Here is a 15233-nt window from a genome sequence, read left to right as displayed (position 1 = left end):
TAAAACAAACAAAATTTTCAAAAAGCTTTATTATGATTTTCCGCCTACTATTGGCTTGCGAGCTGAAAACTTATTGCTGAATTATCTTATTAAAGCTTTTAAAAATTAAGTATTAATTATACATCAAATTTTTGGTTTTACTGTGTTCAATAAGATTGCTTGCAGCTTAGTGCTTTCTTATGAATGTATATTAAAAATTTGGATTAAAATTTAGTGAAGAAATTAAAATAAAAGTTTATTGTAACAATCCAAGATTAGAAAATTGAAAATCCAGATATTATGTACTTAAATTTATTTGTAATAAAACAAAATAATTTATGTTGTTACATTGTATATATTATTTATTTTTATTATTCATTTTTAATAGAAATTTTTATTTATAAACGGTTTGATTACACATAAAGATATAAGAAAAATTTAATTACAAAGTTTTAATGAATTCATTTTAAATTTATTAATTATTTTCTTTTTTATTTTGTGTTTGAAGCATTTATAATTACAATCACTGGACGGATTAATATTTATTATTATTTGATTAAACTTAAATTTCTATTGTATAATTTCCTTTAATGTTGTATTTATAGTTTTTATTAGCAAATTAAAATAAAAAAAAATTACATACAAAAATTAAAACTTAAAAAATAAGAATAAATGACAGAAATGACAATATTTTAATTCAACTTAAGCAAATTATCAAAATTATGCTTTAGTTGATAAAAAAAAAAATAGTTTTAAACTATGCCAATTGCCATTTCTAACTTTATTCCAGGAATGTTATATAGTATGGATTGTAAAATTGAATATTTAGAAATAAAACAAATTTAAAATTTTTAATATTTTTCTATACTAATTTATAAATTCTATATTATAATATTAATTGTAGAATATAAAATATTTAAAATAATTGTATTTTAATTTTCAAATTTGAGTAAACAGTATCAAAAAAAAAATTAAAGATTCCATATGAAAATGTGTCTATTATGAAATTATAGATTTTTTTTTTAGTCATTATTAACATAATAATTATGTATTCAGTATTTAATTTTAGGAAAATTTAATTTAATTTAATATAATAAAATATCTATACGAATACTTTAACGATATTTAAATAGATTAAATTAATAGTTTGTATGTAAATTTTCAGTACAAAATTTAAAATTAAATAGAAACAGAAAAAGAATCGTTCATTTTAATTTTATTAAAATTGAATCATCAATTTTTTATTTAAATTAGATTATTTTATTTTGAATTTGTTAAATCTTGCAATTAAGGTACTGATACAAATTTATTTTAAAAATGATAAAATAAAAATCTAAATTTAAGAAATAATATAGACACAAAATATACACTATATTGGAAAATACCCGCCACCTATCCAAAAATTTATTAGGTTTTAATTTAAAATTAAATTTATTATTAAATTAATAAAAATTAAAAATACAAAAAAAATTGTTTTTTAAACTCTAATTTATTTTAAGACGAGTATTTATTTATTATAGGATTAATTTTAATTATAAAATATTTTAAAATTAAGTAAATTTTTATTTGAATAACAGTTAATAGCTATCTATTTAATTATTTTTTTGTATATAAATTCGTATAAATGTATAATTAATTGCAAATAGGCAATTTATATTGTCATCTAATTTGTATACTTTTGTAGATCAAAAAAAAAATCCAAATTTTGTGCGGAATAAGACTATGAAATATTGAAAATGTTATTGTTATTTGAATGGTTGATAAATATCAGATTTTTAGGAATCATTATGTCTATATATTGCATGTACAATATATGGGTCGGTTTTTTGATAGTTAATTAAGTTAACAACTGCTCAAATCTATTCGAAATGAAATTTTTTATTTGCAATTGTATTTGCAATCTACATATCCGACTGTACAATCTTGTCCAGTTAATAATTGCACAGCAATGATTTACACAGATAGCTATTAAAATTTATTCTATTTTATAAAATTAAAAATTAATTACATAAAAAAATTGTTTTAATTTTCTTAATTCTAATTTTAATATAATGTTTTACATTTTAAGCTGTTATTTAAGTATACAATGCGTTTATTATTTATAAAATTAATTTACATTTTTATTTTATTACAGCAGGGTTTTTTTTCACTTGTTCATTTAAAATAAAAAGATTCTGGTACATTTTTTTTGTCTTCATTTATATCACAGTAAAATAATTTTTCTTTTATTTTTTTTTTTTTAATATTGGCAGATATCTTCTTTATTTTTAATATTGCGTATACATTTATTAATAAAATTATAGTACAAGAAATGTAAAATTAATAGCGAAATTCATGAGGTGGCGTTACAATTAATTTTAGCAGGGTTTTTTAAATTATTCATTATTGAGTTTGTATTCAGTAAAAGTTCTTGTTCTAAAAATTCTTTGTGGTGATAATCATAGCAGTTGAATTAACCAGGAATATGAAACTTGAGGACGGGTGTTTTAGGGTGGAAACAACTTGTGTACTTACTTTCTTTTCGTTCAAAATAATTAAATGATGAAAATTAAATTTTGTGTAAATTTTGAACATTTCTTGAACTATAAAATAATATTTTTACAAAATAAAAATGCAATTTAATATTTTTAATTTTAATTTTTGTTGTTTTTTTTTTCTTTTTTTTTAAATTTTTATATATAATTAAAGCGCAGTATTAGTGTATTAAAATAATTGGCACAATTTAATTGATAAAATTCAAAAATTTTTTAATTATTCCAAAATAAAAATTAAAAAGATTAAAATTTCCAAAGAAAAAATTAAAATTACTGAATAAAGGTGTGATTTGTTAATTTTTCTTTATTTTTAAATTTCTTTTTATTTTATTAATTTTTAAATTCGTTTTTATTTTGGAGAAAATTTTTCTATTTAAGAATGGCGTGATATTATACATATTTGAGTTAATTTAAAATTAATTTTTTCAAATTAAAATAATAAGGATTTGAATATTTCAACAAATATTTGAATGTTTTTTGTATTTATTTTGTATACATTGAATAATAGTAAGTTGTTCAAAAATTCTTATATCTTTTATACCATATTCATTTAAAATAGAACGCCATTTATATTTGTATTATATTTGCTACAAAAAATTGTTGTTTAGTTTAATTTTAAGAAGATTTCTTGTCTATTTAAAATATTTCATATTAAATCAAAAAATTAATAATAATGAAATTTGTCGAAGTTTAGGTTTATGTATAAGCAGGCAACCACTTACAATTTAATTTTTCTTTATGTCTTCATTCTAATAATTATTTTTATTATTACAAAATATCTTATCATTACAGTATTAAAATTAAAATATTACAATAAAGGCAATATATTTCATCTGTAATTTTATTAGTTTTATTTTTAATAAAACTGCCCTCTATTATTGAATTATTAATAATATTATAAAAATTCAATGTTAGTATTTTTTTGTTTTTGTTAATATCTTACTGGAAATTTCACATTATGTTTAATTTTTTTACTATTATTGTGACTATTATAATATTTAATATAATATTACAGTTTAAAATAAAAATTTTCATTTCCTTTTTTTTGATAGTAAATGCATTTTATGCAAAACTATCAATTTGTGTTTTATATTATAAATTATTTTTAGAAATTTTTTATTTTTCAATACAATTTGTATTTTTGACTACCATTGTTGAGATGAATCTCTCGGATGAGTTCTCTCCTGTGACTGATATGTATTTAATCTTTCTTCATGATATTCTGATCTTGTTATTGTTGTACCTCGTCCGGGTCTTGGAGGTGGTGGTGGTGGAATACGTCTCTGGTTGAATGGCTAAAAACAAACAAATTCAAAATAATTAATTTTAATTTAAGAATTCCTGTAAAAATAAATTAGTACCATAAGTCTGCGACTTTGTCTCGGTGATCCTTCGTCATTTGATGATATATCTGAAATATTATCAGCAGCAATCCAATGTTCAGTGAATTCACTGCCAGATCTTGCTAAACTTGGATGACTAATTGAACGATGGAATGATCTACGATCATAACCAGGTTCAGAATCAAAATAACCACTTTGTGGTCTATAATAACTACTAGCTTCAGACATATTATCTGGTCGACCAAAATCTACAGTGACTTCAGACATTGAACGGAAATCAACATTATCTGGTCCATATGATGATGTACGTGATGTACGTCTTGAGCGATTACTAACTGGATATCCAATTGATGTTATTGGTTGAATTGGATCTTGACGTATTGTACGTACACTTGAGCCACCATCACTGTCATATTCATATAGTGTTGGTAATGAACTACGTCTTGATCTTGTATCCCATGGTTGTTTACGTCCATTTCGTTTTGGTAATCTAAATTCAATGTCATCGTCAGTTGGGGCTAAAATTCTTATAATAACATCCCATGTTTGTGGTTCGAAAATTGATTCGTAACGTGTATCTTTTCGTATACGTTCAAAATCTTCTCTTACAACAGCTTCAGTTAACATAGTTCTTAAAGTTGATTCAGTGGTAATGATTTCTTTCCATTTAGTTTTATCTTCATAACTTATTTGTCTTGTCAATGGATGTGAACTAGAATGAACTGAACTTGTATCATCTGGTTGTGGCATATCTGGATCCTCCAAAACCCTTATTAAAACATCCCAGTTTGGTACAGTCGTATCTTCAGGTGGTATTTCGATTGGTTTCATGTTGACGACAAGCTCTGGACTTAGTAATTTCTTAGATTTATCAACAATTTGATCACGTGGTGGAAGACTCAAAACACTTCTTTCCATTTTCGGAGTTAAGCTTATTCCAGAAGCACTAGATATATCAGAGAAGTCTTCCCATTGTGGGCCAGGTTTTTCCGGATAATTTCTAATAGTAACATCCCATGTTGGATCTGGTGGAGGTAATTTAGCTTTGTATTCAGTAATTCTTCGTTTATGTGTTTCAATATCTTCAATAGTTTTCTTTTCTGTTATAGTCCTCAAAAATACATCATCGACATTATGTTGAGAAACAATCGGACTCTTCACAACAATAGGCGGCTCTGGTAGTCTTTGAGTTTCATAATAATGAGTTGTATCAACCATTTCTGATAGCGAATGTGTATCTGTCATTTCGGTACCGAGTGAAACCAAGCTACGTGTTTCACTGATTGGTGCGGCATCAGGATAATCTTCAGACCATGTTTCTGGTGGACGTTCTTCAATTTCGCGATGAGTTCTAGTATAAACAGAGAAGACAGGTTGTGGTGGAGCTGGGGCTGGTGGTTCACGAACTGGTACCGGATGAATCTCAGGAACATATGTAAATTGGGTATGAGCTACTTCATGAGGAGGCAGTGAATCAACAGTAATAATACTTTCACGGTCTTCAAGAGTTTCAACAATAGTTGAAAGATTATTTCTTGGAACATTAGTTATAACACTTTCAGTATCAGAGGTAAGAGGAGACGGGGGTGGTGGTGGTGCAGCATGCTTAACACGGACATGAACATTGAATTTAGGAGATGATTCTTTAGCAGCAATTGGTATTGCAGTGGTTGTAACAGGATTTGCTGCTTGTAATTCTTGAGTATGAAGATAATGTTCACTGTAAATACTTTGTGCATCTGGAATATAAGCTGCATTTTCAAAACTAGCAGCTGAACTAAATGGCAGTGATCTAAAATGAAATTTTTTATATGAATATAAACCAAGATAAAATTTAAAATAATTATTTAACCTGGTATCAAGCTCTTCAATTTCTGAATGAGATTCACTTGGATAATCTGATGGTATTGTATCAGAAATAACAATTTCTTCACTTCCAGACGAACTATGTACAACTGCAACTGGAGGATGTGCTCTAGGTATTTTAAGTCCTTCAAATGTTGATATGTTACCCATACTGCTACCACTAATTTTAGTAATTTCTGATCCAGTACCCATTGACATTGGAAGCCGTCGAACAACAGGAATTGGTCTACGGCGTAGGCAATAGTACGATACACCTAAACCAAGTAACATTAATGTCAGGAACATAATTGCACAAATAATTAATAATATCTGAAATCCTTTTAATGGTGGCTCCACAAATGGTGTTGTAATCAATTTATTAATCCTAAATAAATGAAATTTATTAAAAAACTGATATATGAAAATTTTCTTCTACTTACAATGGGATTGCTGCTGGAACTGATGGTATAGGTGGTGGATAACGGCAAACAATTGTTATTATTTCATCACCATCCATTTCTAGACCAGGATGAAATCGTACCACAATATTATTAGTAAAAACACGTTGTGGTTCCTATTATTTAAATCATTACATTATTTTTAAAATATTGAATTAATTTTTTTTTAATAAATGTGTTTTAAATTTAATTTACCTGAATTGTACCACATCCTTTTAATGGTAACTCAAGTTGATAACTTAAATCACCTTTACCAAGTATTTGGCAAGCGCTATTTCTATCGAAATCCGCATATGCTATCCCAAAAAATGGTTGATCAAATTTTAAAGCAATTTGCATTGAACCGGCAGCACAATTAAGGGCAGCTTTCGTTCGATTTAAAAATATAATTGGACTTAAATCATCCAATTTCGTTACCTATATATATACAATTAATTAATTATGAAAATATATAATTAATTATAAATTTTATATTAAAAATTATTATTTTAAAAAATTAAATTAATTAATTAATTACTTTGCCATCAAGTGTCGCTTCTTCTGGTAAACCTTTACCCTGATATTCAATATTATTGGCATGGGAAGCGTAATTTGATTGACCGGTAGTAATACTTATTAGGGTACATGATATCAATAAAAGGCCAATCATATATTGGCCCGGCAGTAATTTCGAATATTTCATCTGAAAATATAAAAAATAAAAATATAATAAATTAATTAAGAAAAATTTGATAAATTTTATATGTAAATCTTATTATAAATTTAAAAATAATTTGAACTTTGAATTGTATAACAGTTGTAATTTAGTTGGTGAGAGTTAAATTTTTTATTCTTAACCACCACTTGTAACTGATTAATAACAATTAAATAACTTTACTTATAGTTAAAGTAAGTACATTAATTCCGATCTGATATACTTGAATTTTTTTAATCTAATTTAATATTTAAAATAATTCCATATAGTATTATACTCTTTGACAAAACAATCTGACATCATTTATGGTCGTGATTGACAAAAGACAAAAAAATTAAAAAGGACCTTGAAATTTAATGTTTTTGTATTTTTAATTTTTTTCTTTCTACTTTTTTGCTACTTTTCATTTTTACAGTTAAATATATTGTTATATAAGAATGTTTGTGTTTGAGTAGGAGTCACTCAAATTCATTTTCATAATCACATTCACAAATTAAAAAAGATTAAATGGGTAAAACGTAAAATAAAACAAAAAAATATTATTATAGTGTATGATAGGGTTACATAAAGAAAACCAGTAATAACAGTAATGAAACAAAAAAAAAAAAATAGATGTATTACTGGTTATATTTCTACATATGTGTATAACTTTAATTTTTCAAAGTGTATAATATGGTTTTAAAAATATAACCAATATTCAATATTTGAGTGGTATAAGATTGCATAAATTCATTATATCGTATATGAATTCTTGAAATTAATATTGAAATTTTTGAAAAATAATTTTTGATATCAAAAAAAAATTTATACATGTATACTAGTATAATTGATTTGTTTATTTCTGTGGTTTTAAGCAAAAAAAACTCTTGTTAGGTCATAAAATCGTCTTTCAAGTCAATTCAGTTCAAAGTTCAAAATTAATTTTTTGAAAATAATTTTCGATATGCAAAGTGGTTTATATTAACAATAGTTTTAAATAATATTGAAAAAAAATATTAAATTTAAATTAAGGTTGAAAAGAACTCCAATTTAGATAACAAAATTTGTTTGAATTTTAGATTAATTGCCTTTATTTTGCACATTTGTAAATTGCTTTGGAACTAGCTAAAGTGGGTTCACTAATAAAATTCAAAGGGAATTTACACTAACTAATCTGTAAAGAATTCGGACTAAAATATAGTACTTTTCAACCTGGTTTCGCCAGTTTAGTTATGATGCACATATGACCATACATAGGTCGATTCTTGCGTTATAAAATTTATGCAATTCATATAAATTATATAAGTATTAAAAAATACCATTCAATAGAAAGATTATAATAATATTTCGAATTAAAATAATTCCTAAATCCTATTGCAGAAATTTATTTATAATTCAGTCGGAAATTCAAAAAAATTTCTTATAAAATATAAAATATTTGTTTTTTAATTAGTCCAGGTTCAGTTTAATAATATGTGATGCAATTTTATTTAATAAATTTATATAGTTCTATTGAATTGAGAATTATCATTTTATTTTTTGTTTGTTATACCTTATAGTTAAATTTAATATCAATTGATATATAACCTATCAATTGAGTTCGCTAACAGTGCGAATAGTTCGATGAAAATTCTCATAATTATAGAACAAAACATATACACAAATATTTTTAAAATTAAAATCATTTTTAGAAATTGTAATTATTATTAGGAAACCATAATTTATTTAAAACTATATATGCATGTAATTATATTAGAAATTTTCATATTATTTATTAAAATGAATTGCACGTAAATGTAAAATTATCTGTCTATATACGATATTGATAGAATTTCAGTAAGCTATTAGTACAAAAGTAAATACAAATGCAACTATGTTATATTTATAAACATATGTACATATATATATATATATATATATATATATATGTGTGTACATACTACTAACATAATAATAAAGTGATGATATATTTGAAAAATTATAATTATACATGCAAAATACTTTTTTACTTTATTGTGACTTTGAGTCTATTTTTAATTTGAATATAATGTATATGTATACTATATAGACCTTGTTCTAATGGATTATTTAACAAATTTAAACAATATAACACATAAGTATAAAGGTAATAAATGAATACATATGTTAATATGTAATAGATAAAAAAATATAATAATAAGAAAATTATAATTATAGTATTTACATTGAAATTTATGGTTTGCAACCAAACAATTAAAACCTAAAAAATATGCAAATTTATAAACAGGATGATTTAGAAAGCTATACAACAACATATACCATTGGTTAGAAGATCGAAAATGGGTAAAACTTTTGTTCTGGACTGGGTGGAAAATCTCAAAGGTTTCCAAGTTTCAGGGGTTTTAACGAATTTTCACGAATTTTTTACTTATCAAAGTTTTTTGGATTATAACTTCTATTCTGAAAAAGATAGAAACTTCAAACAAAGACTGAAAGTCCAGAACAAAAGTTTTACTCATTTTCGATTTTCTAACCAATGGCATATGTTGTTGTATAGCTTTCTAAATCACCCTGTATATATAATATGTGTATAATATAATGGTGTATATTAAAATAAAAATGTCTATATCTAAAAATATAAAATGTATCATCTTTTATATATGTATATTATTGTATATAAATAAAAACAATTAAAAGAGCATCAATGATATTTTGAGTAGTAGGCAAAATGGTTGTAGTTCACATTCATAAAATATTTTTCGTTTTGTAATCATCAGTTCAGAAATTTGCTACAACCATTTGTTCATGATCTATATAATCACATCTATTGTCAATTTTTACATATACATTATATAGTATATGGACTCCCATATGTGTATTGAAATAATAAAATAACACTCAATAATAATTCATAAGTTTTTAAAAAATTAAGTTATACGCCTTGCAATTAAAGTCTGAAATTTAATATGAATCGATTAAATTATTTAATTAAATTCATTTTAGTGTTACAGCAACGTAACTAATCTGATATCAAATTTAACTAAAAGATCATTTGTAATTAATAAGAATGTGTTTTTAAAATGGTGCTGTTAAGATTTTAATTTAATTTTTCAGAACTATCACAATTAATTTTTTGTTTTGTTTTCAATGGCGTACCTGTTTTCTAGCGCACTTTGCAGATGCTTACTTTGCTTGAATGGTACATTCGACACTGATAATAGCTATATTAAATACTCTGTTAAATGATTTTTACTTAAAAAATTTATTAGTTTTACAAAAGATTTTCTTATAATATACGGGGGGAATATAAACAAGGAGATACAAACAGCCTCAATGATAAGATGTTTAATTTTGACTTTTGTGGTATTTTTATGACGCAGAAATCATTAGAAATTATATTAATTGCTTTTATTAAAACCAATATAAAATTAAGGATTATTTTTTTGGTTTTAAATAATACCCCAATTAAATATAATTTAGTATCAATAAGAATTAAATACTCTGGTATCTAAACAATGTTAAATAGAATGCGTGTGGTAATGGGACCGTATATAAAATTATTTCTTTAATAAAAATTATAAATTTTAAATGACATATTGTTTTTCTTTAATGATTTTTCAATTTTTTTATTTTAAGTAATAAAAAATATTTTTTCGATGATTCAGCAAGCGTTGTTTAGAATTCAAAATGAGATACACCTATAATATTTTATAATTTTAAAATTCAAGGAATGAATTAGTTGTTATAAGATTTTGATATTTTATTTTCTTAGAATGATTTTACTTGGAAATTATCTGAATCATTTTTATGTTATTCTCGCGGATTGCTTATATTTTAGTGTGCTAGAAAGATATGTGTATGTATATAATAGGTCTAATTTTTGTAAATATTTAAGTAGCAAATTTTTTATCATCTACATAATAAAGAAAAATTTCATTTTAAAAAATTATCACATCCTTTGATGATGAGTAAAAAATTTGCAAGTTTTTCACGTTTTAAAAATTTGAACTTTGCGTATTGTATATTTTTTTTTTTTATATATACATATGTGTATATATTGGTGTGTAAAAAATAAATAAATATTCTGTTTTATGTTACATGTTAATTGAACAACATAGCAGAAGCATTTAATGCACATCCTATAATAAAGAGAGTTTATAGAATGTAAGATAATGCTTAAGAACATTGTTATTTATTTTGCACACATATTTTTTTGAATATCTTACGGAATTAAGATTGAAACTCGAGGCTATGAATGTTAGCATTTAAAAAATTTTAAAAGCTCCATAATTTTCGGTGATTTCGAACTCAGTTTCTATTATATTACGTTTTTACTCTATTTTGAAATTGTTTCAGGTATAGTTAAGCTTCTTCGGCTATTTTATAGATAATTCGTAATTTGGTTAAAAAGCTCTTTATAGAAATATTTTTAGAATGTTTTTGTTAAAACATGAATTAAAAAATAATCTCAGTTATTTAATTCGCGTTAATTAGATGTTGTCATTTTAGATTCGTGTTCTGAATTAATATTTAGAGTGTAAAAATCTAAAACAGCTATATTAGTTCTCTTGTAAAATAATTACGAATTCATTCTGTACTATATAACAGTTTACATTAATAATATTATATAAAAAATATTTATAAAATTATATAATTTATATTTTAATAAAATTTTTCAATTATAAAAAAAAAATTATAAATTATTTGAATTATTGAAGAAATTATTAAATTGGCATATTTATTAAAAATTTTACTACTCGCATATGCTTGTAATATTTTTAGTATAATTATTAGTTAGTTTATTACAAGCATTAGTGTGTAAATGTTCATATAAACGCTACGCATTATTATCATCAATTTATACATAACTGAATATATTTATATATAAACAAATATTATATACTATCATGCAAAACCAGAATTAATGTTTATTCAATGGTTAATAATTTTCGTTTCGTTATTGCTTAATGTATGATACCGCATGATGATGCTGTAATGCTATTTTACTTGTACTTGTTTAATAAAGCAATTATTGCAGCACATACAAATGCATTAATATACATAAAGAGATACATATGCTTATATAGAGGTTTTTAGATAAACAAGTATAAAAAATTTACCTAATAACGTTAATTACTATTATGTATGCACATACATATATATGTGAAATTATATTATTTAAAATTGCATCATTGTGATGATATTTTTCATAAGCACGCATATATAATGTATATAAGAGCTCAAATTTATATGTAGGTATTACAATGGAATAATAAGTATTTAGAGTGTAAAAATCTTTTTAAATTTGATCTAAGGTAATTTAAGTATATATTAAGTTTATATATAGAATAATATTTTCTTTGTTTAATAGTGAATAGACTTCAAATTTCACAGAATTTTTACAAATTATTTTTATATCACATATTTAATTGTACTTGGTTAATTATAGGAAATTATTTTAAGCTTATATAAAGCTGCTAATTTTAAAAATTAATAGAAAATTCAAGTAATTTTTATATATCAATATTATAATGTAATTATTTCGAAAATATTTTTCTTTAATAAATTCGCAATATGAGCTATAAATGACAAATTTATGTGATGAAATAGATTTTGAATAGTTGATTGTGAAGTTTAAAATTTTATTATATTAATAAAAGACCAGCTCTTTAAAGTAAGAACATTTTTTTCAATTTTCTGAATTTTGAAAGCAGGAACTGGAAATTGAGTTAAAATAGTCAATTGAGAAATTAGCTATATCGTGCGTTATAATAGAATAAGATCATTTTTCTATAGAAAAAACTGAAGTATTATTAAACTGTTTATAACTGCATCCAGTGCTAATAGAGGTGATTTTAATATAAATAAAGTACTGATTTACATAAAAAAAACTGCAAATTTTAATGATTAATAACAGCATATTTCGCACAGATTTTTTTTTTAAATAAATAATCAAAACTTGTATAATATTCAATTTATATTTTAAATATAAAACATTGAGGTCAACTCTTGAAAGAATGCAGGGCACAAGAATAACCTAAATTTGCAATTATTCAGGCAATAAGATTTTCTTTGTAAATGAAATGAAGGAAAGGCATTGAAAAATCTTTCTAGCGATTGCTAATTTTAAAAAATAAAATTTATTGTTATTAATTTTTTTTATTTTATAATTAAACCTTTGTTCATATAGCACAATGCAATGTAAAAAAATGGTCATAAAATTTAATTTACACCTTGTTCAATTTTAAAATGGAAGATTTTTTTGTTTTTGTTTTTTTATAACATTTAGGAATTAAAAATATCCAAAAAGAGTTCATTAGTTTACTTAAAAATTAATTTACTTTATTGTTTAAAATGCAATGAACTCATCTATTGCACATAATATAAATTGTAATTGCAATAGAAATTAATTAACACAAAAATAAAAAGGTGTTTTCTCTTAAGTAAATTTGAAAAAAAAAAATTTAAAAAGTATAAAATGAATTTTAATTTTTTTTATTTGGTGAATTTTTTTTTCCATTCTCATTTCTCACTTATCATTGTTATAAAAAATTTTTTGTTTCTCTTGATTGAAAACTTGAAAAATTTTAACATCTTACACAATTTACATAAAAATTGTGAATGAGATGAAAATTTTATATATATGCTTTTTTAATATAACAGGTACGGTGTGTAGCGTATATACATGTCTTACGTTTACCGTTAATGTTATGAGAAAATTTAAAATTATTTTGAACTTTTTGTTTTTGTGTCATTTTATGGCTTCGTGGTACAGTACAAAATTTATTTGTTTCTTATATGTGTTTTATAATATTAAAAATAAATTTAAAGGAGGAAAAATGTAAAACGAAACTGGTTTGGATTGACAATTAAATATGCAAACGAGTATAAACTCTTAATAAACTACGTAATTTCGAACCCAGTTTAAATGCAAGTTTAAATCGAAAAATACAAGTAATTTAAAAAAAGAAAACATTAACAATTGTTGGTACGTAGATCAAATTTTGGGTTTTTAAGAGATTTGCCCCTAAAAGTATGCGATTGTTTAAAAAAAAATTCATAGGAAAAAATTACAATATTTATAATATGTGACAGGGGCTCAATCTCAGATAAGGTGATGTTAAAATAATAAAAGAACATTTTCAGTTTATATTTTGGAATTTGGTGAAAATTTTTTTTTGAAATTATAAGGTAGATGAGAAGAATTTTTATTATGAATGGTTGGTTTATTGTATATGAGTAAGCAAGTTTTCTTGACATTGTTTCATAATATAACAGCATATTTTATGGTTCCAATTTGCATAATTTTAGGAGGAAAATCTTTAATTTTATAGAAGAGCAGAATTTTGAATGTAATACAGGTTCGAGAGTATCTTTGTAAAGTATACCGATTTTTAAAATTAATATTCGAAAGACCGCCAGTTGATTTATTCAATTTTTAATAAAGAGAATAAAGTTTTGGATTAATTCTTAATTTTTTTTTAAATTCCACAAAGAAATTACAAAAAATTAGGTGAATTGAGTAAGTGAGTTATCGAATGTATAATGAACTCATTAAAGAATGTCGAATTTAAAACTGTTGTACTTAAATTGAGCTTACTTATACTATAAAATAATATTATTTAAAAAAGTGAATGAACTGTCTTTAATATAAGTGAAATAAGAAAAAAAAATTATCAATTAAAAAAATAATTCCCAAAACAATTATAAAATATTTGTTTTGTGAACCGCTTTAAAATTTCAAAAAAAAAATATTGAATGCAATTATTATTAAAAACACAGTTTAGAAGGCATGTTTTTTTTCTGCATACAACACTTTAATTTAAAACAAAATAGATGATTTAAATTAAATTTTACATTTTATTGTTTAAATATTTTTATTAACACCTTAAATATCACACGTAAACAAAAAAAAAAAATCAAAAAAAAAAAACAAGCTTAATTTATTTAAATAGTATCTTTCACTTTGTATAACAAAAATTACATTGTTTACTTATGTGAAATGTGTATTGTGTGTTTATAGACTTAAATATACATATATAGAAATGTGTGTTTGTATTATAGTTTTTAATATGATGAAATGTTGTATGTACACTAAATTAATTATGAGAAATTTTTGTTTTTTTATAAACAAAAGTATTAACAAAAAAATTTCTTTTTTATTTTGTTCTTGTTTTTTTTCTCAAATTTAATTATACGATATATAATATGGAGAGTAAATAATTTATATTATACTGTTTAGTTAGTTTATAATTACGTTATATGTGAAAAATGTATATGTACAATATATGAAATGCCAGAGTTACTAAAAATATTCAATTAAATTTAGAAAAATTACATGTAATTTTTCTAGATGTAGCTTGACTTATATTTGATAAATGGATGGTATTGCAGTGTATATACTTCTTAAATGAAAATATTT

The 15233-nt window shown here is 23.1% G+C and overlaps 1 protein-coding gene across 2 annotated transcripts in view; it reads right to left on the bottom strand.

Annotated features, from left to right (window-relative positions):
• Positions 1-314: 314 nt before the first annotated feature.
• The window catches only part of LOC129611318 (uncharacterized), a 36367-nt gene continuing 21448 nt past the window's right edge, over positions 315-15233 (bottom strand). For both annotated transcript variants that reach the window (XM_055524401.1, XM_055524399.1), the window contains exons 3-8: positions 6677-6841; positions 6355-6576; positions 6142-6275; positions 5709-6086; positions 3875-5648; positions 315-3808 (exon numbers count right to left, since the gene is read on the bottom strand). In XM_055524401.1, the coding sequence (XP_055380376.1) occupies positions 3659-3808; positions 3875-5648; positions 5709-6086; positions 6142-6275; positions 6355-6576; positions 6677-6841 (2823 nt within the window). In that variant the 3' untranslated portion in view covers positions 315-3658. The remainder of the gene's footprint in view (positions 3809-3874; positions 5649-5708; positions 6087-6141; positions 6276-6354; positions 6577-6676; positions 6842-15233) is intronic.

Source organism: Condylostylus longicornis, unplaced genomic scaffold (genome assembly GCF_029603195.1).
Source record: "Condylostylus longicornis isolate FDR11 unplaced genomic scaffold, ASM2960319v2 ptg000049l, whole genome shotgun sequence".
NCBI lineage: Eukaryota > Metazoa > Arthropoda > Insecta > Diptera > Dolichopodidae > Condylostylus > Condylostylus longicornis.
This window is presented reverse-complemented; position numbering and strand designations above follow the sequence as displayed.